At 38.5% G+C, this 25,616-nt stretch overlaps 1 protein-coding gene and 1 non-coding gene across 2 annotated transcripts in view; both read right to left on the reverse strand.

Moving 5' to 3' along the window:
* Positions 1-99: 99 nt before the first annotated feature.
* CEP295 (centrosomal protein 295) overlaps positions 100-25,616 on the reverse strand; it is a 44,255-nt gene continuing 18,738 nt past the window's right edge. The window contains exons 12-29 of the mRNA XM_058043984.1: positions 25,361-25,573; positions 24,203-24,294; positions 22,988-24,050; positions 21,869-22,037; positions 21,580-21,732; positions 19,955-20,068; positions 14,486-14,592; positions 12,943-13,057; positions 11,151-11,384; positions 9,354-9,514; positions 8,971-9,127; positions 6,231-6,874; positions 5,444-5,617; positions 4,083-4,200; positions 3,119-3,325; positions 2,442-2,550; positions 1,831-1,930; positions 100-982 (exon numbers count right to left, since the gene is read on the reverse strand). Of these exons, the coding sequence (XP_057899967.1) occupies positions 935-982; positions 1,831-1,930; positions 2,442-2,550; positions 3,119-3,325; positions 4,083-4,200; positions 5,444-5,617; positions 6,231-6,874; positions 8,971-9,127; positions 9,354-9,514; positions 11,151-11,384; positions 12,943-13,057; positions 14,486-14,592; positions 19,955-20,068; positions 21,580-21,732; positions 21,869-22,037; positions 22,988-24,050; positions 24,203-24,294; positions 25,361-25,573 (3,978 nt within the window). The 3' untranslated portion in view covers positions 100-934. The remainder of the gene's footprint in view (positions 983-1,830; positions 1,931-2,441; positions 2,551-3,118; positions 3,326-4,082; positions 4,201-5,443; positions 5,618-6,230; positions 6,875-8,970; positions 9,128-9,353; positions 9,515-11,150; positions 11,385-12,942; positions 13,058-14,485; positions 14,593-19,954; positions 20,069-21,579; positions 21,733-21,868; positions 22,038-22,987; positions 24,051-24,202; positions 24,295-25,360; positions 25,574-25,616) is intronic.
* On the reverse strand, positions 13,311-13,394 carry LOC131080777 (small nucleolar RNA U2-19). The gene has a single exon (XR_009114210.1). It is a non-coding gene; the product is annotated as a small nucleolar RNA U2-19 (small nucleolar RNA).

The raw sequence follows: 25,616 nt of genomic DNA on the forward strand, positions 1-25,616 counted from the left end.
GCAAACAACTTCCACTTGGGTCCATGGAATTTAACAAACTGGATTTGTCTTATGGTTTGCTGCTGCAGTACATGCCAACTGCACCAGACTGAAAAGAGTTCCCCTGGAGCAGATTTAGAGGAGGTTGCAAAAATGAACACAGGGATGGAGCACTTCACCTCCTGTGAAGAGGCTCAGAGCTGGGGTCCCTCCTGGAGCAGAGAATGCACCAGGGAGATCTTGTTAGAGCCTTAAGCATTGCAGGGGCATTGGATGACAGGACCTTTAAAGGTCTCTTCTGTAGTACCAACTACTCCATGACTTGCTGAGGTGCATTTTAACCAGAAAGAGCATTAATGGAAAGCCCTGGGTAGTGCACCTGTTAATAACAAAGTTTACAGAAAAAGTTGTGCTTTAAATTTGACCTAATTGTTATGTGCTTAGCTCATAAAACAGGTGTAGAAAACCTCTCTTTGGAAGAAGTAAATTTTTAGTTCTTCCATTCAAGTGTTTAAGATGTACTTTGTGACTACAGGAAACCATTCTTCTAATCTTAAATCACACAGTGCAAAGAATAGACCAAGAACTCCAGCTTTACAGGAGAAAGGTCCTTTTCCCCAGAGATGCAAATAACCTTAAAACTTTATTTGAAAACATTTTATACATGTACATTACAAAACATACTTACAAAATCTATTTGAAATATTAACATATAAGAAAAGCCTTTCAGGCCAGTAACTCAGTCTGAGACAAACAATGAAGAAAGCATTGTTTCTTCAGTCCATCTGCACCTGTGGTGAGCTCTGAACAGGGGACCACAGGGGTTTGGGGTACTCAGTGTTTAAAGCTGAGTATTCCTAAATGGCTTCAGCATTCACCACTAAGGCTGCAGCATGTAGGGGCCTGGCTTGTACCAACACCACCATGTGCCCTTGCTGCTCAAAGTCTTTCCCTGTCATGGTGCTTTCCAAGTCTTCTTGGCCCGCAGTTTCTCCAGCATTTTCTGCAAATACAAGCCATAAGACAACAAGCCATGAGACACAGTGCTGAAGCTCAAGTGGCTGCCCTAAAGCCAGCGTGCCTGGGAACTGTGCCTGTAACCAGAACAGGAATGGGCAGTGCTGGTCTGGAGAGGCCACAGATTACAGGGCAAGGGGAAGGTGGTCATATTCCTCTTTTCTGTTCAGGAAGGGATCTGTAGAGCACTGTAACAAGAGCAGCCACTCATTCCACCACAAAGCAGAGGAGCTGGTCAGGGCTAAAGGCAGCAATTGGACCTAGATTCCACCATAGTAGTCGCAGCCTGTGAGGATTATCCAGCATTTCCTTCCTTTTGGTTGTCTGGGGTGCAGCAGAGGAAATGGGGAATTGACAAGCACAAGGCCCTTTGTTCAACCCTGTTCCCCAACAGCTCCCATCAAAACCCCAAGATTCTTGCACCTTTCAAGTTTGGGCATGCCCAGATTCTCACCCTCTCTAGAGTAGTCAAAGCAGCCCAAAAACCACCAAACCCAGAATGCTACCTTAAAAATAGAAATTTGGTCAACTCTGGACTAAGAAAAAGGCTGCTATTAGTTTGCTACAGACTTTACAGCAGCTGGAGCCTTTTTGCTCAAGCTCAGGTCAAAAAAATTCAGCCTGAGGCAGACATGCCTTTTAGAGAAAACTTGAGCTCAGTTGTTTTCCACAAGAAAATTCCTGAATGGGCTGTACCAATGGCATCATTTAACATCCAGACTGGTTTGAGGGTCTCCATTTCAGCTCCATTCACACCACATCTCAATTACTCTGGAAGCTCAGTGAAATCAAGAGACCAAAGGGCAAGAGGACACTGTAGCAAGCTATCATTACCTTTTGAAACTCTTTAGCCTTTTCTCTGTTTTTAGCATAAGTTTCTTGCCTTGTTTTTTCTTCATTTCTGATTTTTACTTCTGCAAGCTGATTATAAAGTCTGTGAAAACAAACAAAAATCAGTGTCTGGGCAGGAAGGACTTGGCAAGATGAAGTAGGTTAACAAGCTTAACGTATTGCCCTGGGTCAATTGCTATCAGCTGGGGCAATCTGCATGTTCCAGTAATCCAGAATCCCTTCAAATTCTTTTTCAGCTGCATCAAACAAATCATCTCCCTGTTCAGAGCTGCACTTGTTGCCTGTTACTGCTCCTAAGTGCCCAAGTGCAACTGTGAACTTGGCATCAAATTTCACCCCGTGTCAGGCATTAAGTGGCACAGCAGCCTCAGCAGGGTGACACCAGCAGTGACCTTCCTCAGTGCCACCTCTGCATGGGCATTTCCCAGCAGGTACCTGCATCTAACACACCTGGCTCCTCTCCCACTTCAATGTTAGGCCCCACTGGGTCCAACTGAAGAGCACAGACTGAGCAGCAGCTTTCACAGAACACAGATTAACTACTTTTTTTCTGTGGTTGTTTTTTAATTCTCTCACTTGTGTTCATGCAATACCTGGATGTACGCTGGTGCATTTCAATTTCTCCAGACTTTCTATCCTCTGGAGAAGATACTTTCACTTCTCCTACTTTTTTCAACTGATTGGCAAGTGCACCATTTTTTCCTAAGGGGAAAAAAAGAAGCCAAACATATGTTTGTATGTATATCCTAAATTTAAATCTCTAGTTCAGCTAACTCAAAAGCACGAGATATTTCAAAGATTTCTAAATGACATGACAAAACCCAAAACAAGCTAGCAGAACGAAGCAATGGAGATGCCATCCTGAGTTAAAATAAATCCCCCAGTGTCACTCTTGAGGCTGCTGCCTGTGCTTAGGGCCATCCATGGCTCTCCAGAGCCAACCTCCAAGTCCCCAGGAGCAGGCACTAGAGATGCACCAGTCTGCCAAACATGGCTGCTCTATGATAAGCAGCTGTGGTTTACAGAGGCACCTTATGATGATAAAGGTGGGCTGATTGTGAAATACAAAGAGCCCCCAATAAAGGCCTTCACAGCACAGGCAGCCAGACAGTGAGGGAAAACAAACCTCCCTGATTCCCTGAGAAAATAAATTAAAGAATAACCCAGTTTGCAATAGCAAACATGCAGCAAATATAAAATCTATTCTTTGATATGAAACAGCAACTGAAGGGATACCTAATGCTGTGTCTTGCCCCCTACATAAACCTACCAGAGAGAAGACCAGACTCCTTCTGTCTGCTTCTTAGATTCTCAGACTTCCCTCCTAGAAGCTTGCTTGCTTGCATCTTTTCATTTTCTCTCTCCTTATTTTTAATTGCTTCTACTCTTTTCAGAGATGCCTGGATGAAATTCTGCTTTCTTTTTAAAAAAGATTTTTGTAAACTTCTGGGTGCAGCTGCAAATTCCAGCAGCATCACTGTGAAAGAAAAGGAAAAGTCTCCACATTTCTCACTTTTAACAATGAGCAATAAGTCATGCATTTATTTCAAGGTATTTCTAAAATGCTGAGCTTGAGCACTTTTGTAAATGGCATGAGGAGAATGGCACTGAATGATGAGGCATCTTGCAGAACCAGCAGCAGCTCAGACCTATGGGATCCAGAAATGGTCAGCAGGTCTGCCCAGACTAATGCTGTGAGGAATACTCAAAACCAGCTGGATGCATCAAAATGTGAAGACCTGACAAGTCCTCAGCACAATTAAGTTCTGTGAATTCCTGACCTTTACATTACTGCAGCTCATCTTGGACAAAAAAAGTCAGTATTTTACTACTGTTCCAGACCACCATCAAAATAGGAAAAAGGACAATTCTTTGGCTATAGGACTCGGGGGACTAACAGAAAATGAGAAATAAACAAAGGCACATAAATTATGACAACAAATCAGAAAATGGCATATATTTTTTTCAAAATTAAGTCATTACAAAATCAAACAAGTTTAATGGTAGAGATTCTGAAGCTTCATGAGAGAGAACCTGGCCTAGGAAGAGACAAGTCAATGCTGACACACACTAAACCTTGGTCAAAGGTACTACAGACCAAGCCTGAACAGCAGGATGCACTTACCTAAGTAAAAGCAGCTCTGAATTTTCCAAATGAGAGGTGTATTTTGTTGATGATTTTAATACTAAAAAAATACTTGCTACTTCAGTGTATGGAAGAACCACATAATTACCTGCAGTCTGATGTGATGGACAGTGACTCTTGTTGGGACTCTGGGCTTTGGGAGAACTGTCAGGCCTTACGAATGCTGAATCATCTGCATCTGGAGTTAGTGGCAAAAATTCTCTCTCCTGTTTCAAATGGATCAGTGATTGGATTGGAAATGCTTAACATGGATGACAAATGTGAGTGAAGCAGTACTACTGTACCACTAGCATAGACCCAGTACAAATAAAATACATGCTTTTGCCTTTATGCCTGATGCAAAGAAAAATCAGAATGGATTTTGGTAATAGAGACGAAAAAGCTGTTTTCTAAAAACATTTTAAAACTTAAAAAAAAAAAAACAAACAAAAAAACCCAAAAAAAAACCCCAAAAAAACCAAAAAAACCCAAACCCCACAAAAAAACCTACCCACCCCCTAAACCCCTAGAACATCTAAAACCCCAAAAACATCCAATAAAGACTTTTGCCCACCAGATTTCAATTGCGTGTTCTTAACACAGGTCTGCAAATCCAATTTCTTTTCCTTTCCTCCTGCTCTCTTCAGTTCTCCCCATGGCCCTCTTCCTGCTCTGTCTTTTTCCCCCATTTTCCAGAGGCAGGTGACACCCACTGCAGCAGTACAGCCTCCAGCTGCCAACCTCCACCTCACCCATCTATCTGCCACCTGATAAAAACCCATCCTTAGACACAATTCTCTAGATGGCTCTAGAATTCTCCAGATGGCTCTTGCAATTAGTGCATGATCTAATCTGTTCATCTAACAGACTCAGTTCTACACTGCAGACACTGGTTCTACATCAGTGCTTCACCACCCAAACTATGGTGTCACGACAGCCCAGCCCTCTGCAGTTTACAACAGCCTTTGCTTTACAGAAGCAAGCAGCAAGAAGAACACCACAGGTTAATTAAGTGTGGCAGCTAGAAAGAGCTGATTCATTTTCCCTCTAACTGCTGTTGCAGTCTGGTATGGCTCTATCCTCACAAGGTGAGGGGATTCTCCTTTTTTTCCTGTCTAGTCCGTAGTTGTCATTTTATCCCACACTCTCCTTTCATTCAGTTTTCAACTAGTAAGATAGAGTTCAGTCTTGCAAACACCAGCAAGATGGTTTTGTTTTTTGCAGCAAGTCTTCCCAAACTCTATCTAGATCAGTATGACAAAGTAGTAACTAAGAAATATCCCAAATTTAGGATCTATTCGATCTGTCTGGAAAACACAACATCAAGCCAAGATGATCCAAAGCAGTTACAAAACTTGGAGAACACAACAACCTCTTGTTTTTCAACAGTGGATTAACTGCTACAGAGGGGCCTCTCCTTATTGTGATTAATACTAAGTTCAAACCAGAATCACATTAGATAATGCTCACCTCAGTAAAAACATTACATTCAGACTGATCCACACATGCTGAATTATCCATTGCATCCTCCTTAATTTTCTCTTGGTTAGGATGTTCAATGTCTGATTCTACAATACTGATGTCATTGGAGCTTACCAGAGTGAGCTCAGGTTCTTCCATAATACCATGCCCTGACTCAGTCTCCTAGAAAATAAATTAATCAAGACATTAGTAAGGAAAAAAGTAAAAACCCAGTATTTTCAGTAATAGCAACATCTGTTGTCAGAAAAAGGAAGCTCATTTAACATATAGAAAAAAGAAAACCTGCCCCAAGCAGTAAATTAAATACAGAAAGAACATTTGTATATCAGAATTTGAAAAACTGAAACAAATAACCCAAAGCAATCAAACAACTACAAAAACTCCCCCTCTCCGTAAGCTTAAATTACTTAATTCTAGGGAAATTTTTTTTTAAAGCTACATCAATGCTATTTCTTTAAGTTTGCTTATGCTTTGGGTAATTTATTTGCCTCCTTCAGGCTTCTAAATGGAGCCAGCTGCATGAGCTCTATCACTTGGTGCTAAGAGAAGGAGATGCAGTAGGGATGCTACAGCTCCTCCAACCATTGTGGGAACTCAGCTCATTTAAACTACTGCTAGTTATCTCAGTGCTAAGATCTGGAAGAAGGAGTAGGGCAAAACTCCAGGAACAGGAACTAGAACTGCAAAAACATTTGCCAAGCTTTCAGATATTAAAGGCCTAAAGGAACTTTGTGCAACAACAAAACCCCTGCTTTTGGAAATCTGTTCTACTCACCCAGACTGGAATATGACATGAGCTTCTGGGCACAGGATGAGAACGTTTTTCGTGTCCTTGGAACAAAGAACTGTTCTGCTGTACAACAGTGTGCAAATGGATGTCTGAGTCTTCCAAGCTGGTTTCTCTGAGAACCCTCAGAGATTCTTGTCCTTCTGGAAAGCTTTGATCTGGCTCCTTCACGTCCATATTGCACTGAGAATGCAGCTCCACAGCTTTATTTACTTCATCTACATGAACTGATTTTTCAGGAAGCTTCACATCCTTCTTCTTATCAAATGCCTCCAAAGGTAATTTTTCAGAAGACACAGTCTCTTCTACTAACTGCTGAGGGGAAGTTTCATCCATTGGAACTGGTATGGGATCTAGTTGATAAAACGATTTTTGCTCTTCCAGGTGAATCAGACTTTTGTTCTGCACATCTTCCACTGAACACTGGAGATTAATACATCTCATACTTCTTGACAGCTCTTCATATTCACTTGCAGGTGAAACACAGTTCTCATTGCCTCTGTTTTTAATTCCAGGCGCTTGTTCAAAAGGTCTCTGTGACACAATGTTCACATCCCCTGGCTGATCAGAATTCTGACAGTCATCACTCAGAGTAGATTCTAATTGCAGTGGGTGAAAAGATTCTTCAGATCCTGTTTAGAAAATTGTCAGAAGTCAAACTTATTGCTAGCAAAACAGAATTTACACTTTAAGTCTCTCTATAAGAAGACTTTTTGGTAATGTATAACAAGAAGTCTAGTAAAAAGGAAGAAACATTTTGCTTAAAAAACTGCTAAAGCCTCCTCAAACATAATGCCATTAACATTACAGAAAATTATTCCACCACTGTACACAAAACTTCAATAAACAACACTTGCTGCTGCTTAGACTACATTTAGGGATGGACTTTGTGATGGTGCTGACATAGCTACACTGGAAGCCAGAACATTTTACAGCTTATACTCTGTAAATGGAAATCCTCTGAGTCTCTCTTGGGCCTGCAACAAAGTCTCTAAACCAGAAAGAAAACCATTACTTGGGCAGAAAATCTTCAAAGAAAGCAACATTCAAACTGCAACAGAGACTACTGTTCCTACAAGGTACAGTATTGCAAGCTAAATTATTTTTCTTTATCTGAGCATAGAAGTCAAGATACCATTTTTTCCCAGAAGAGGCTGGGCAAAAAGAAAGACTGGGTATCAACATTAATTACTGGGGAGGCATTTCAGCGGGACAGCATGTGCCAAACAGACAACAGTGTTGTCTACATCACTTTTTTTTTGTCCTAAGTTTGCTAGTATTGCTTACACAGACTCCAGCATTGTGCTATCACCAGGCTTTTTATACACATGGAAAGTGCCACAGAAACCTTTAATGGCTTCCTTTAGATATTTTTCTGCATTCTTTGATACACAAAATATGTAGTTTTACATGAATAAAGAATATTGTCTGCTGATAAACAGCAGTTAATGGGGAGGGGAGAATTACACTGCAACATCAGCCATCAACAGAAAATTCTCTGCATGAGGAACTTGCATATTAGCCTTCCTTGAACAATCTGAAACAGTTTTTACTTGCTTAGGCTGTTGCTTATGTTATTTTTTCCCTCCTTTTAAAGCACAACAATAATTGGTTTGGGATTATGAAAGCACTTAAGTGATGGGAAGATTTTGCAGTTAAACCACAAAGATTCTGTCCATAAGCAATTTAGGAACAGAATGGTTTGAAGTTAGAATGGAGCTTCCTAAATCCCATTTGCTGTAACTGCAATTGCAACATCTTGAAGTGTCAGCCTCTTCTAGCACTTATTACTTTGCAAGTCACAGATATAACTGACCAATAACATTTGCATTATAACTACGTCTATTACTTAAACTATTGTGCCATGTTTCCTGTTCCTGTTCAGCTTTTTGCTGGAGCATCTTGAAACACTGAAACACCTGATTCTTGCTGCAGAAATATTTAGATTGCTACTACCTGCATTTGGAAATTTTAGAATTACATGAAATATCAAGTTAATTAAAATTTAACTGCACATCTCAAAAAATTTTTCCTGCTATGAGCTGCAGTTAACCTAATCATAAACTTCCAATTCACTAAATTAATTATTCACTGTAGCTCAAAACTTGCTGTTGTATCCTCCACTTTATTTTGTAGAGACATAAGGCTGTTCTGTAATCAAACCAAAAATCATAGTGTGCAGTATAAAGCTGTGACTTAACAGTGGGAAAGGAAAATGGAATTGTTTCTTGAAGAACACAATGTAATTAAAAGACAAATGACTCAGTTCAGAGAGACTCTAACACATGAACAAAATTTTAATCAATTTTTGGGACCTCCTTACCTTACTCAAACTTACAAAGTAATGGATATACATTAACAAATACTTGAAAAAGGACAGTTTCAGCCAGAGTTGACATTTCTTTGCCAACCAAATCATCACAAAAGGAATAAGAAACATAATATCCATTACAGTGACTTGAATACCTGGTCTGCTTTTGTATCACAGTCATAACTGCTTATAAAATGAACTTTAAAAAGTTTAGGAGTTCTCCCATTAAAGGTGGTGGAGGAGACTGCGTGTGAGAGTGCAGTGGAGCTAACACAATTCAAAGCAGGGCTGAGAGGAGTGAGATCTGCCCCCACTTCAAACCCACACCAAGGGCTGTGGTTTTTATATATTTTATAAAAATACTTTATATATTATACACTGGCACAAAGCTGATTTTGAAAACTACAGTGAACATACCTAGAGTAACATTTTCTCTAACCGACCCTTCTTCTGATGAAATGTTTTGCCCATTTGCTTCAAGAGCAGAAGGCAGACTGCTTCTTTGTCTGTTCAGACCGGAGTTTTCTTCTAGAAATGCAGACACATCTGGACTTTCTGTACGAAATTCTGAATTCTAGCGGCATAAAAAAATTATTTAAGATTAATTTTCTCAGAAATATAAAGGATAAAATGAAAAAGGTAGTTTTTGATTTTTAGGTTATGTATCTGCTACAACCAGCAAGCTACATATACAAAAAATACACTGTGTTTTTTTCTAAATTGTATAGGGATTATGCATTTAAATCTTACAAAAATCTTCAGCCAAAGCATTTCCTCCACCAGAATCTTTTCTGTAGTACCTTGGTAAATTCTCTACTGTGTTGGGAAATTCTGTATTGAGAACAGGATGATGATGATGATGTATCGAAGTCAACACTTGGTTCCAAAGGCTGAAAGGTCTGGTGATGGAAGTTTGGAAAAGGTCCCTCCATTTCAGGAAAACAGAGTTCAGTTTCTAGAGCTATAAGAGAAGAGATTATTTTAAAAACAAACAAACATCACTCACACTCCAAAACCAAAATAAAAGCAAACAAAAAAACCTCCAAAACCTCCAACAATGGACATAACATGAGTTGTTCCTGTAAGTAGTAAATAAAGCCTATAGAATTCTGCAGGTATACAAATACCAGCTGAAAAATGAAATTGTTACAGCATCCAATTCTTTGACTCTGAACAATGCAGGTATAAAAAGCAGTAAGAAAGTGCTACCCTGATTCAATTTTATTATTCTTTAAATGAAAAGGTGAAGTCTGTAAGTTCTCTGCTCAGCTCTTGTGAGATTGCCTCAAAAGTAGTATGGGTTTCTCAGTACAAAACTCACAACAGAACAAGACCAATAAAGAGGAACAAGGATGATTAGAGGATGGATGTAGCACATGATGTTCAAAGAGCAGCTAAATAAATGAGTTTGTTCAATCTTAAAAGAAGAACTGGGGGGGGGTGAGGGAAGTGGTACAAAAATGTCTGCTGTCTATTAGCTCTTAAGAGGTACAGTACAGAGAATCCTAGAATGGTCTGGTTTGGCAGGAACCTTAAAGATCATCTAGTTCCAAACCCCTTGCTATGGGACACCTTCCTCTTAAACAGTTACTCGAAGCCCCATCCAACCTGGCCTTGAACACTTCCAGGGATGGGGCAACCACAACTTTTCTGGGCAACCTGTACGAGCACCTCAACACCCTCACTATGATTGATTTCTTCCTAGTATTTAATCTGAATCTGTTCTCTGTCAGTTTAAAGAAAATGCAGTCTCCTCGAACATGCAAAAAAAGAAAAACAAAACAAAAAAAACCCCAAACCAAAAACCAACCAACCAACCAACCAACCCCCTCCCACCAAAAAAAAAAAACAAACAAAAAAACCCCAACAAAACAAAACAAAAAAACCCCAAAAAAACATGAAAGAAGAAAGATATTAAAATGTTGCTTGGTGGTATAGAATCTTTGTCCTTGGAGATACTCAGAACTTGCCTGGACAAGCCTGTAAGCAACCTGGTCTAAGTTGGCTCTGCTGTGAGCAGGAAGGAGAATTTGGGTCACATAACTAGAAGGTTCTTCCAGGTCTAGATTAATCTATAATTATATGATTTGAGGTTTTCAAACATTCTAGGAAGAAGTGATTTGGATTAAATCTTCATGATCACTAATAACAATGTTCTTAATTTTCATGAATGGTTAAATTTTTCTGGAGAGCATAAAATTTCCACCAGCCAGTCAGAGTTTCACCAACTATGTAACCCCTTGTGCACAATGAAGTATTATATAGTATTTCTGTACCCTCCTAAAGTGAAAGCTGTGCATAAACAAGTGACAAAAATGGCACAGGTAGCAAGCAGCCCAGCCACAGTGGCAGGAAGCTGCACAGAATTGATTGAGACCTGGTCAGTCCTTTTTTTCTGCACTAGATAATCTTTGTGAACACGTATCTAACACCAAGCTCCAAGAACATCTAAGTATTGAGTTCTTGCATGTAGAATCCTTACTGACTTTAAAATGTAAATTGAATATAAATAATACAGACCAATGCCTAACACTGAGCAAGCTCCTCATTCTATATGATCAGAGAGCAGCACAAAAATGCCATAAAATAATGAATACCTTGGAAATGTGTATTGTCCTCTGAGTGAGAGTTCAAGTTCCCAGTAGGTCTCCCCAAGATCTGCTCTATCTGGTTTTCTTTATAAAAACACATCTTTCCTTCAGACAACTGACTTTCAGACACTCCAGACAAGATCTCTTGCCTCTGCTGCAAGGTAAAAGGAAGTGAGGAGTTCCAAGGGTGGCTTCCTGCTTCTCTCACAATTCCACCTTCTCTTCTATCAGAAGACAATCCTGAAATAATAAATCAGATGTTATGCATACAAACCACTTGCATTACATCATTTGAAAAGACAGTGCTTAGCATCCTGAAATATTCATAGAGTTCTGGGCTTTTGCTTCTTTAATTGTCTCCTGTCAACGCTCCTACAAACCTTACCACACATTTTCACAAATACAAGTTGCTAATATCTAATTAAAGAAGAGTCAGTACACAGCACTTTTACAGCATGAAGACTTAGGAAATACTGAAATAACATCAGAAAAGAATTAATACTGCTATTTTATGCTAACTCACACGCCTTTACCTCCTACTGCATATAAATTCTTGTGATCTTAAATATCTTCCTGACACCCCACAGTGGTTTTATTTGTGCTCAAACAGAAATTGCTTTATACCAACACTAGAAATCTGAGGGATCAAGACAACCAAAATCATGTTCCTAAACAGTACACCAACGCTTCTTACTCTATATCATTATTATTTATAAGCTTACAGAAGAACTGCACAAAGCTACCAGAAAAGGTCACTACTAAGCACTGAGTGTATGGTGAAGACACATCTAGACTTGAAAAATTTATTTACTCAAATAACTTCTGGTATTTTTCTTCAAGAAAAAAAAAAAGGTATTTTTCTTTCACAACTAAAAAAGGAATGGAGAAGAAAAATTTCAAGAAAATTACCTTAGAAATGACTTTAGCTTTCTTACATCAATAAAACACAGATGTGTCACTTGAGTTAGAAAGCTTACTACTCAAAATAACATCTATTTGAAAAATTAGGGTTAAAATGAGCCATCAAAATCTCAGGCTATAAAAACTGTAATCTTCAAAAACTGATTTATAAACACAGAATAACACATATACACACATTTCTTAAGAAATCAGATGCATGTCAGAATAACTCAATATTAAGCCTCAAGGTAAGTAAATCCAAGGGTCACTATCTAATCAATTTCAAACTCACTTCCATGTTCATATGTAATACTGTCAGGAGCACTTATGTATTTATTATAAAGGAATTGGTTTTGATTTTATGAAAAACTAACAACATCAAGAGGCAGACTACAGACAAAAACTAGTAAGAACATATTTCCCAGAAAACTATTAAAAGTCAATATGGCATTCAAATGACATTTTCCCAAATAAGTCCTTAAGAATAATGGTGATGACAAGCAACAAGTCTCTTAACAGCAAGACAAACATAGCTCTGCAATAATTAATGATATATATTGATAAGGAAACTTTTATCAGTGTATCATGTGAATATAAGTTTAAAACAAAAATTGCTGCTTGAAAGCTGTTAGTGTTACAGCTGCATAATAAAACTCAAAATCTCCTTTGCCAAAGCAGATGTACAATAATATTAAATGATTATAAAAGTAAAAAATCATAAGCACTTAAGAAAACATTCTGGTTATACTCAACTCTGTAAGATGTATTAATCAACCTTTGATGAAGTTTGACATAAGCTTATTTCAGAAGAACTTATGTTTGGTGTGTTTGACCCATTCTGCCATAAAATGAAACCTCAATTTTCTTTTCACAAGAACAACAAAACCTGAACACCCACCAGTGTCAACAGGGCTTGCATTCAACATTTCACTGGTTGAAAAGGTGCCAGTGGAAACTGCTGAAGTTCCATCACAGGGTATTCGTTGCATGAAAGCCTCTGAACCTGGCACTTCCTAGGATAAAATAACACACCTATTATTACCATGTATTCACATGTTCAGAAGCAAAGCTGTAAACCCACACATTTTATTCTGAGCTCAGTTCAAGTGTAGGAGCCTTCATGTTTTGCACAGTCAGGCAAATATAGATTCATCCTTGCTCAGTACAACACATTCACACCCCATGTCCCAGGCACATCACCCCCCAACAGCCCCCTCCCCTCTCTCTCATACACACACATTCACACACTCAATCTCACATAAAGCCTCTCAGAACTGCATACAAATCACGACACCTAGAAGATAAAACAATCTTCTGGTGGTCAGATTTGGCTATTTCTCATCACAGATCCACTTCAGCTGAATTGTGGATCTCAGAGGGACATATATGCAAAACATTAAAAACTCATGAACTTTATAAGTACTTCCAATATTGAGCTTTTTGCATACAGGAGACTTAAAATCTAATTCTATGAAATTAAACTAAAATATACAAAATTATCTTCTTTAATTTTAAGCTAAGCTCTATAAAGTCATGAAGAAGAATTTTGAAGAATTAGATGTGAACAGTTCTTCTCAAACTCTGACTTAAAATGTGCCCTAGGAAAATAAAAAATCTAGGAAACCCTTCTGCCACATTTTTTATTACGTACTACTATATATATGTGTGTGTGTGTATTTAACATACACATTTAGAACATTTACATCCCAAGGCACTTTTATATATCCATGTCATAACACAGCATGTTTTAAATACTGTTCTTATCTGCTACCAAACTGATGGAATATTTGAGGGAGAGAAAAGAGGGAGACTGGTGCTGGTTTTGGCAAAGCATTTAACAGTCTCACAATATTCTATGATCCCAGTTGGATGTTGCAACCTGGATGGATGGACAGTAAGAAGGGTAAAAACCTGGCTGGATAATCAGGCTCAGAAGTCAGGGACTGAAAGGTTACACACTCTGTGGAGGTGGGGAACAAGTACACAGGGCTCTGTACTTGGCAATGACCCAGAGGAGGTGACACCACACTTTTATCAAATCTGCAGACACATTAAGTCAGGAAGAGCATCCCATGCACTGAGCAGCAGTGCTGGTATCCAAAAGGACCTCTGAGGCTGCTTCTACAGGAATGGTATGAAACTCAGCAAGGGCAAAGTCCAGCACCTGGGAAGGAAGAAGGCAGACCACCAGCCCCAGCTGGGCCTGCCTGGGGAGCAGCACGGTGAAAAAGGAGTCTCAGGAAGCTGAGTGTAACCCATGGTGTGCCCTGACTGAGGAGCAACAGCATCCCATGCTGTATGAACATGGTTACCTCTTTACTTGGTGCTTGTTTCACTGCTGCATTTAGAATATGCTCCCACTCTTAGCCACCCAATATGAAAAAGAAAGATTACACCACAAAATAAAGAGTGAGTTATATGATTATTTTGTTATGACCAACCGTATTATCAAGCCCCAGTGATGGTCCAGAACTTGTTCTAAGTCTCTCTCCACCTTCAGCAGCGACAACTGGTGAATCTTGAGACACTTGAGAGTCCTGGGACTGGGCTGAACACAAAAGCAACAGAAGCATTGAGGAACAAAAAGCCATTTTCGAGTTCATAGCGAGCAATGCACAGCAGAGGGCACTAACACTCCATTGCTGCTGGCCTCACCCTTCAGGCACTGATTCTGCCCGGCCTTAACAACTTTCACCTACACAGGAGTTTCTGCTGCACCACACCACCCATTTCATCAGGGACCTGTGGTCCTTGACATGCCTTCCTATAATTTCTAACTACCACAGAGCAGACAGGAAGAGCTGGACATTCATGTTTTGGCTTAGCAGAATGAAACGTGGCTTTGCCAGTGTTATCACAATCATTTCACTGGAGTGGGGGGAATCCTTTACAAGCTACCATTACAGTGATTACAAAGAAAAGCAGACATTCTAAGTGAGTCAGAGAAACCAGAAGAACTGAATTGCTTAACTATAGCATGACTAACACCATGGAACTGAGTCACTCTTACCATAATGCTCTCACACATAAAAGTAAAATCAGTATCTGCAAAAAATCCACTACAGCAGCACCCAACAAATGCAATTTCTGCATTCAGTGCTGATAAGCACCTTCAATCTTTGACAATTCTATGATTATAAATTAACTGTCACAAACAAATACATATTATTATTTCCAGTATAGTTTTCAACAAAGAAGTGCTAAGTATGAAACTGAAATGAAACACAAGTGAAGTAGGCATGTTTTATCCCAATTCTAAAAAGGCTGCTGAAGACAGACATTTCAAACCCCCAGCTTTTATAAGACTCTCTACCTAAGTAGATCTAACTTTTTCTGAATCCCAACACTGGTTTGTACTTTGTGTGTGCTGAAACTCAGCTTCTTACCAGATGGCAAACTCTGGTTGTTCTAATTTATACTATAAAAAAAAGGGAAATGTTTCCTCTGTAAAGCAACACCAGTAATGGACTGATATGATATGACAATAATAAAGATTGTGTTCTCAATAAACATGAAACATTTTGAACCTCATTTCAGGGAGAGGAAAAAAAGTCCAAGATTTCTTATAGTCACTATTATCCAGTAGATATCTAAGAGAAAGTACAAAACATAAATGGAAATACATCTAAAACACATTTATTTAGAGGCCAAATACTCAGCTCAAGTCTGCTCCTCTTCCTGGGAGCAGGATACAGGAGACAGAGGATGCTGGAAATGAGCCAGGCCTTCAAGAAAATTCCTTGAAGAAGCATGCAAACTGCAATCATCTAATCAACTGCTATGTAAACATCTCCATAGGAGAAAAAATGCATAGCACAAAAGATTGCTAAACCTAAAGTAACACCAAGAAGTAGTGTCTAGAAATGGCTGTCAGACATTCATAAACTAGAAATAGACTATTTATTTTTAAATTTAATAAAAAGGTAAATGCTGGAGCAAGCTACCACACAGTTCTCCATTTCTTGATACCTTTCCATCAACATTAGTGATACTTTTCTGAAAGAAGTTATTTTATTTTCTCTAGAATATCACCAGAACAGGCAGTAATTCAGGACACACTAGAGATGAGATTCAAGCATTTAATAATATCTTGTATATAAATTCTGTGGACAGCTATGTTACAAATATTTCATTACTGAACTGCAATAACCTGCACTGTTCTTATGATATTAATACCAGGGATGAACAGTATCAGTTTCATGCTATAAACCAAATTATTTAATTAAAAATCCATGCTCATATCCATTACTTTATTATATTAATATCTGTAAAAATCCTGTATTTGGTGCTTCATAAAGGAAGATTTTTCAGTCTTTTTCCCTCCTCTAAAATAATAGTGCAAGGTTCTTACAGCATCCTGACATCAACTTTCATGGGACTTTCATGTTTTAACTTTCTGGCCACCACAATGTCACAAAGAATTTATGTTTAAAAGCTGAATCTGCAATATCTCAAATGCTTATTTTTCCCCCCAAGAGGAATGGCAGTAAACTAGCAACAATTATTTTAGGATGCAATTTGAAATACAAATGACCAAAAGTCCAATCACTCAGTGAAGACAATATAAAAACAGGGCTTAGTCCAAATCCAGACATGTAGACAAACAAGGAAACAAACAGAAGCTAAACTGGTAATGGAAAAGGCAGTCTGTTAATCAAATGCCAAATTATGGACAACTATTTGTGATTACTAAAGATAAACTGAAATCTTAGGTTAGCCTGGATCACAAAATACAGTCATGCTTGGAATAACATCCCTGTACACAGTAGCAATACATGAAGATAGTCACATCTGGAACACTGCTCAAGGGAACCACTGCAAACACACAGAGAGACAAGCCTGATGGTGCATCCCTCAAGGAGGACTGTGGAAGAGGTGTATGTATCAAACCTAGTCACTAGTTGCAGGCTGACTTGCTAAGGAAATGAGGTTTATGTAATCAAACTGCCTGTCTCAGCTGCAGGGTTACTCTGTAATTCCCTGTTAACAGTTTGAATTCTATTGGCCCAATCTAGCCAAATAGGATTGGAAGAACATCAAGTGTCCAAAGTTCCCAACTCATCCTGTCAATGCATCAGTGGCATGTAAAAGAGCAACTCAGACTTTACTCACTGGTGGCACTCAAGGCACCATCACTTCAGTTACCTGTTCTCTGGCTGCAACCAGCTGGTCACTTTGTGCAGCACTTGCCACCACTCAGTACTAAGCACAGGGATTCATCCCCCCTAACCACAAGGAATCATCAAGAACCATCTTACAGACATGGCTGCCTTTAAATTTGAGAGGCAAATTACACAGGCAGCTAATTACAGACTTTTCCAAAAAACTTCCTGTTACCCAAGGCAAGTCTCCTATCAAAGGAAACTCACCTCTGTTGATAAAGCATCTGCATGTAAAAAGCAGACTTATCAACTTTTTCTTTTCATCTTTTATTTATGATATGAAAAAGCATGTGAGCAGTGACTAGGGATTTGTACACATCTAGTGGTTCTGTAATCATGAAAGCAGTACAACTCCTAAGTTGTAAAGACTTATATTATCTGGTCAAAGGTTCAAACCAGCAAGAACATTACTTCAAAGAACAAGGTCAAGGATCACACAAAGCACTCTTTTGCTCTTACCTGTAGAGATACAATTACATCTTGAAAACATGAAAAAAATGCAAACATGTTCTGGTAAGAATCAAGTAGCAAACAATATTTTAAAACCAAATTAAATAAAAAACCATAAGCAACAACCTAATATACTTTAAATTTTCCCTTCATAAACTCTGTATTTAAAGTGCAAGGTGCTGTAGATTTTCTTGCTGAACTACCACACTAGTTACTGAAAGTACCAGAGAGAACCTCACAGCCTGTATGTTTTCAAGATTATTGCTGGCACTTTTGGTTGCTGATCTGCTCAAGAGGGCAATCCTCTTAAACACATAATCACAGAAAGCTTTGGGGTTTTCTTCTTTTAATATAGATGTTCACATAGTTTCCTAATCCTCTTACATAAACTATTGCATGGTTCATATACAATAGTCTATAATGTAAAAATGCACTACACCAAGGTATTTTATATTAATTTGGTAACAGCTGGTCTAGCAACAGTGCTACAACTCACTCATAAAAATACAAGTCTTTTTGTCATATATTGTTAAAAGACAAAATATTTTCATGATAATTGAAGCTCAAAGATAGATATACTTCAAAAGGGGCATTCTGAGAAATAAAGAAACAGCTGAAGGAAAATGAGCTTATATGTACTTATTCAAAACAACTCCAATTCCAAGTAAATCTGACTGAATTGGAAATGCAAACAAAACAAAAAATTAAAGCTTAGGGCCAGTGATGAAATTTCTGGCAAAACCAGGACATGTATGCTACATAGCTGTACTGCTTGTAATAACGGGCATATGAAAGCTGCTAAGTTTCTGAGAACTCCTCTGCAGCTCCAGTAATATTTTAGGTGGATACTGAAAACTGTACTGGACCATGCAACACTGTCATCTTGTAATAAGCTTCAGATTGCTTTAGTGAATGTTTTACAAACTAGCCATCTTTGTTCTTTTATAAAGCCAGTCAAGTTACCCATAACACGTTCAGTAGGTTTTAATGTCCTTGTAACAAAATTATTTTGAACATTCACAAAACTTTATAACAAAATTTTTTTCTTGATAACCAAACCAACTTGTTTTATTTTATGAAATCAGAAAACTCTGCCACCTATGAACATGGCCAATTCTCAAAGGTATCCTTGTTCAGTAAAAGCTCTTCACAGACAGACAAGAATAGAGCTAAAGCATTCCTTACAATTACACTGCTGCTCCTTTTGACATATTCAGTGGAGCATGTGAAAAGCCTATGATGGCTACGAGAAAAGGTCAAAGCAGAATGGACCTCTCTTGAATACTGGCTATGCAGAGACTTTTCCTAGACAGGAGAGCAGTCACAGCTACTTGAGAATTCCAGGTGCCTGGCTCAGCTCTAGCACTGTGTTAGTCTCACAAGCTGAGAGTCAAGGCTAAAGCACTGTGAGCTGATAAGTCACAACTGCCTAATTAAACAGAAACTGCAGATACAAAATAATTCCCTGACACCAACCAAGGCAATGGGATGAAGCTGCATTAGGGCAAGCTCAGACTGGACATTAGGAAAAGGTTTTTCACTGAGAGGGTGGTTACTCATTGGGACACATTCCCCAGGGAAGTGATCATAGCACTAAGGCCATCAGAGTTCAAGGAGCAACTGGGCAGTGGTTTAGTTTTAGGTAATCCTGGGAGAAGCAGGGAGTCGGACTCAATGAACCTTAGAGGTCTTTAAATTTGAAATATTCTACAATTCTCAATTTTCGTGTCTGTCACACCTAAGACATTATTCTTTCCAATTTTTTTTTGAGCTGATAAGATCTCAGCCTTCTCTTTTCTGTCCCAACCATATTTTTAAGTAATTTCTTATACACACTGATCTTTCAATGGACATCTAGATCAACACATTAACAGTCCAGAAGTCTTTTTAAGTGCTGGTTTCCCTTCTATCAATACAAGAATCACTGGGTACTGAATCAGGAATGCCACTGGTCTACCCAAAATAGGTTCCCACCTGGAATACCTGCAAACCTTTACAATTCTAAAGGTTACAGATGAAAAGCACATGCCCTGGACAAGAAACTGTTGACCAGCAATGAAGTGTCCTGCAGTGTGGACTTGTTACCAGAATGGTAATGGATCACAAAAACCCAAAAGACAAAAATTCATTTTGAAACAAGTGCTTATTGAAACATCCTTTTTTATACTCAAAATTCAATGGCATTAAATAGCACTGCAGGTTCTTTAACAGCCAGGTCATACTCTACAAATAAACAGCAGCAAAATCAGCAATGTTGAATGGCTGAATGGTGTTCTTGAAGGGAGAGGATTTCCTCACCTGATTCACATGAAGTTTCAGCAGCCATCATCAGCAATTGTTGTAATAATCTTCCTGGTGGATTAGTTTGCCTTGGACTTTCATTGGAGGCTTTTCCTTCATAGCTTGTTATACCTGAGGGAAAGATACCTGCATGAAGAGCATGATGTTTCACACATGCAAACTCCCCAAAGGTTGAAATATGAGCAGTTTCTCTAAAACCATCATCTGTTTTATCTGGATTTAAAACACCTGCAATCAGTTTAGGTATAAAAAGGAAGTGTTTTGCACTTCATGAGGAACATTAGGATGCATATTCTATTCTACAGAAATACACTGCTGAATTTTTATGGTCTCCATTTTAATGAATTTAGCCATATCACATCAGTCTATGCATTATACAGGCTGAAAGATTATGCAGACCATAGACTTCTCAAAAACTAATTCCTAACTCCACCAAAGTATTTCTTCAAAAAAATCTCAAACTAATTTTTTCACACAGCAAGTCCAAGAAAACTTGCAAAAAATGTAACTTCTCCAGATCCAGAGGTAATACAACTTCTCTGCTCTGGTTTAAAGATGTCTTTCTTTGCAACCCAGCCCACAAAACAGCCCTTTCTGGCCACCCAATCCAATAAAAATCTCAAGTTTTTACTACCTACCATTACCAATGCCTTGATAATACAAGAATAAATCAGCTATGGATCTTAACAGTATTATACAGCTAAGTTTAAGTTACTAAAGTTCAAGTTCCTAAGCCAAGTGCTTTTGAGAACATAAATATATTCTTCCAATAGCAAGTTTTGTTGGGGAAGGTTCTATCTAATCAAGATATCAAATCAGTCCAACAAGAATTCTTCTGCATAAACTGATGCCGACTAGTATTAACTACTTTTCTTTAATTGAAGGATGTCCCATATCAGCTGTTTCATTATTTTGCAAGGAATAGGCCAGATGGGCCTATAATTACTCACATTGCTCTGCTGAGCCTTTTTAAGAACACAACATAAAAAGCTTTGTAAAATACGCATTACATTTTAGATGTGAAGAGACACCGAAAAAAATTTAAATGTTTACCTTTAGAAAACATGAGTTTGTTGTACTTGTTAAATAATGCTCCTTACAAAGAATTGCAAAGCATTGCCAGCCGACTGTAACAAATATATTTATAAAATTTGTATTGCTCTCCAAGTTTTTGCAACGTGTTTTTTAACTAGAAAAAACAATTTTAAAAGATGGCCTAAAAATTTCTGTAGAAGCTTGATACTAATACCTTACTTGAAAGATTTCACAATCACTTACTTGGTATAATCAAAAAGTAAACCATTAAACAAAATTTACCAACTTCTCTTCAGACTTACTGTAAAACTGCCTATTAACACAAATCCTGCCCAAACGAATTATCAACAGGGAACTCAGGTCATGGAGTAACTGAATTTTCTTTCCTGGTGTTTAAATTTTGTTTAAATTATGTTTTTCTAGACAGACACTAACAAAAGAAAACTCTTCTGAACTACAACTTTGCCAGTGTAAGTTATACTTTAAGAAAGGCAACAGTATCAGATATAATTTCCTTATAATCTCAAAGATTATATTTCTCCAATCTACTACTCATAACAGCACTTATTACATATTTTATACTTTACCTGCCAAAGAGAGGCTGCAGTTCTTCGGCGTGTCTACCTCTGGTATAATACTAAGTTCATGCTGCTCCAAACCAAGACCTAACTTGACTTTTGTCACTGGTGGTTTGGAAGATCTCCGTTTCTGTTCTCTACAGAGAACTTTCTCAGGTTGTTCTGCAAAACAAAGTTTAGTATGTTGCAATAATATGTGCACAAACACACACACTCTTCAAATAACTTGGAGAGATGGAAGAGAAGTCCAACTCAGCTGTAAAGCAATAAAAATTATAATGAAAAACAACAGCCTTACCAGTTTGCTCAACTGGGCCAATGCACCGTGAAATTGTTTCACTTCCGTGAAATTTACTCCTGCCACAATTCTCTTGCTGGTAGTTTTCTGAGACTTGGAAGTCAGTTGTCTTAATCCTGACAGGCTTTTGTGCCTCTGTCATTTCTTCATTTGGGCAAATATGTCTCACCTGAGAGGGGAGGAAGCGGTTTTATATAAGATTATATTTACACTCATTTATCAAAAGAGCATTTTCTCTTGTGTGTATTCCATGCAGGACAACACTGAGCACATTGAGAAAGTAATTCAGTTATGCAGGATACCATACAGATCTGCTTAGCTCACAAAAACATTTGGACATGGAGGTATTTTACTGAGCTCTACAAACCTAATGTGCTCAAACATTAGTTACATTTTCAAGGCCTTTGTGAGATTAGATCAGAGTAGTCATAATTTTTAACAGGAAAAATTCCCAAATCTGCTTTTACTTTTTCAGCTCCTGAATTCAAGAATTTTAGCTGCTTGGAAACTGCAAAATCAAAAGACAGAAACTACAGGGAACAGTTATTCTTCTAAGATGGGTTCTGTTTAAAAAAACCCCAAAAACACAAGGAGAGGCAAAAGGAGGCTCTTTATAAGCTCAAAAATAAACTTGGATTTTTCTTCTGTTGCTGAGAAACAAGCAAATTACAGCTCGAGTTTGCAGCAGCCAAACCAGTTTCACAGTGGGTACACACAAAAAGACAAGCTTTAAAAATGATCCATTCAAGATGCTTATGATATCCTTTCAGGTATTACTTATGTATTTTTAATACAAGGGCTGCTTAACACATAGAGGTGCACTTACAGATATGAAGACAAAACTCTATCTACAAGGTATTTCAGACAACAATTTCAATAGGCATTATGTTCAGAGACCAAGCACAGACCTTCACAGTATTTCTGTTGGACTTAATAAAACTGTGCTCTCGGAGCTTTACAGAGGAAAAGCACTGATTAGAAATCACAAGTCCTAATTGAAATTTTCATTATGGGAAATCACCTAAAACTATCAACACTCCATGGGGGTACAATGTAGCACTGACTTGTAGGTTTGATCACCTACTGATGTTACCTATGCAAAGTGCTCCTAAAGCTTACCTGCTTGTTTAGAAGTTGTTTCAAAGCCTCTTGCTGTCTCTGCATCTGTTCCTTCAACTTATCTTGCTTCTGTAAAAGTAGTTTTTCTTGTATTCTCTGTTTAGAAAGAAGAGCTTCTCTTTGTGCATCTAGCTGCTCTTGCAATTCTTTCAAATGCTTTTGCTGAGCTTGGATGCTTTCTGATGAGGCCAACACTCTGTCCCTTAAGCTCAGTATACCAGCATAATTTAATGAAGATGCATCTCCTGCTTTTGACATCAAGAATTCTTCAACACCCTGAGCTTTAGATTCTTCATGCACTAGAATTGTGGGTTCAGAAAGACTGAGGGGTTGATCAGGGCATGTTTTGCTGCTGCTTTCTACAGATCCCTGCTGGTAGGCTAAAGGATCAGCCAAGGCTGATCTCTTTGTGGCTGGCATGACGGATGTCTTAAATAGATGCTCTTCTCTAGCTTCTGTCTTGTTTCGATAGTTAGATATCTTCTGAGGTAACTCTTTAGAGTGTACTGTTTCTGAAGACTCAGAGGAACTTTCTGCAGGCAACACAAATCTGAAGTGCTGTTGGTGTGCTTCTGGTTGTGTTCTTACTGCAGTCACTTCTTTCCTGACTGACCCTGACGGTAAATGGGACTGGAACGGTTCTCTGATGCGATTATTGGCAGTTTCAAATATTCCCACTTGTTCCTGTGAAGCACAGTCACAGGGCAAGTGAAACCCTCCATGCTTCAGATCTGATGCTTCTGAAAGCTGCATTGATTTTCCAGGACAAATATCATGCACTTGCTCTTGCTGCTTCTGTGGTTTTTCCAACATACCCAACGTTCCTGAAAACACAGGCAATGACCGCACATACTCTTGGGCATGAACCTGTTCTGATGCCTGGTACTGTGCTGGCTGCGCTCCTTGTGTCTGTAGGGGCAGCTCTGAGACCAGCTCTAAGCAAATGGGCTTTGCTTCCCTGGTGCTCAGAGGCATTTCAGAAGCACACAGGTACCTTTGCCTCAGTGTATTCTGATACTCCTGTAGATTCTTTCTAACTTCTTCAATAGTTTGTTTGTGCAGCCTGAACAGAACGAAAACATGAATCTTTTCAAAGCAGTGCAAAAAGAAACAGCAATTTCAATAATCAAGGCCATTCAAATTACTTTGAACAGACATTTAATAAAGATGCTTTACATTCCATAAAGACAATTTACATTCCATAAAGACACTTACCTTTTTTGCTGCAGAAGGCGTTGCTGAAAATTATGTATCATCTGTCTATGACTGTCTTCTCCTGGACTCCTGGCTTCTGATGTATTTCCAGTCTAATCAAAATAAAATAATTTTAATCCACATATACAACTAACTCACAGAAAACTATTATGGCATCAGCCTTAAGCTGTATGCTCTTGCATCTAAGTTTACAGAAGCTGCTGGTACCACCCTGTTTGAAGTCTGTGAGATTTCAGCCTGAGGCAATGAAGCTAAAGGAGTTTCTAGAACAGATGGCCCACAGCTACAGCTTCTCTCTGCACACACCATCAAAGTCAATGGTGCTTACAGCAGCTCAGCCTAAAGAGGTAAATATACCCTGCAAACTCAGGGAGCAATGAGCCAGTGTAGCTGCATTTCCAAGGCAATCAGGCTCACAAGAGTACTGGTTGTGCAAGTGAAGCAAGATTTTATACATAAAAAAATTACTTTCCTTCAACATCCTCCATAAATTTCTCTTCTTTAAGCAGCTGTTTGAGATTTAAACAAAGACAGAGGTAGATTTTTCTTTTTCCTCCCACCATGATTTTTTTTACCTTTCTGAAAAAGGTTATGTCTATATGCACAATCATTATGTGACTATAACCAGATGTTACTAACAGGTACTATTATCAAGGCTGCCCCCTGAACTACAGAGAGACAATACAACTGCAAAAGTGACAATCACAAAATCACAGAATATCTGAGTTGAAAGGGACCCACAAGGTCATCAAAGTCCAGTTCCTGGTCCTGCACAGGACCATCCCCAAGAGTCACAGCATCTATCTGAGAGCATTGTCCAAACTCTTCTGAACTCAAGAGAGGCTTGGTGCTCTGACCACTTCTCTGGGAGCTGGTCCTGTGCCCAACCATCCTTTTGGTTAAAAACCTTTTACCACAGAATCTAACCTAAACCTCCTCTAACACATATTCATGCCACTCCTTTGGGTCCAGTGATAGCATGTGAAATAGAAGCTTGTACACTAGAAAAAGAAGCTTTAATACGTACAAATTTCTAACTCACAGCCTAAAAAATAAAAATTGTCTTAATTGATATAGTTCAAAATTGGTAAATGGCATTCTTTATTTTTATAATAATAGCAAATGAAAATCCACACACAATTTTCTGTTATTATTCACCTTATGTTCCATTTGGTTCTGCTGGTCTGTGGAATGGAGACTGTGGCTTTGCACCAGCTGACTTTGCTCTTCCTCTTCCTTTTTTTTCTTAGCCTGCTCCAAACAGGTTTGCATTTGGATCTTCAGATAATCAGCCTCCAAAAGAGCTTTCTCTTCCTCAATTTTTTTAATCAAGGCCAGCTGCTCCTGTTTCTGTTTCTCTATTTCCTCATTCTATCAAAAGAAAAATGAGGGGGAATCTCTAGAACCAAATGAC

The sequence above is a fragment of the Melospiza georgiana genome, chromosome 2 (genome assembly GCF_028018845.1).
Source record: "Melospiza georgiana isolate bMelGeo1 chromosome 2, bMelGeo1.pri, whole genome shotgun sequence".
NCBI lineage: Eukaryota > Metazoa > Chordata > Aves > Passeriformes > Passerellidae > Melospiza > Melospiza georgiana.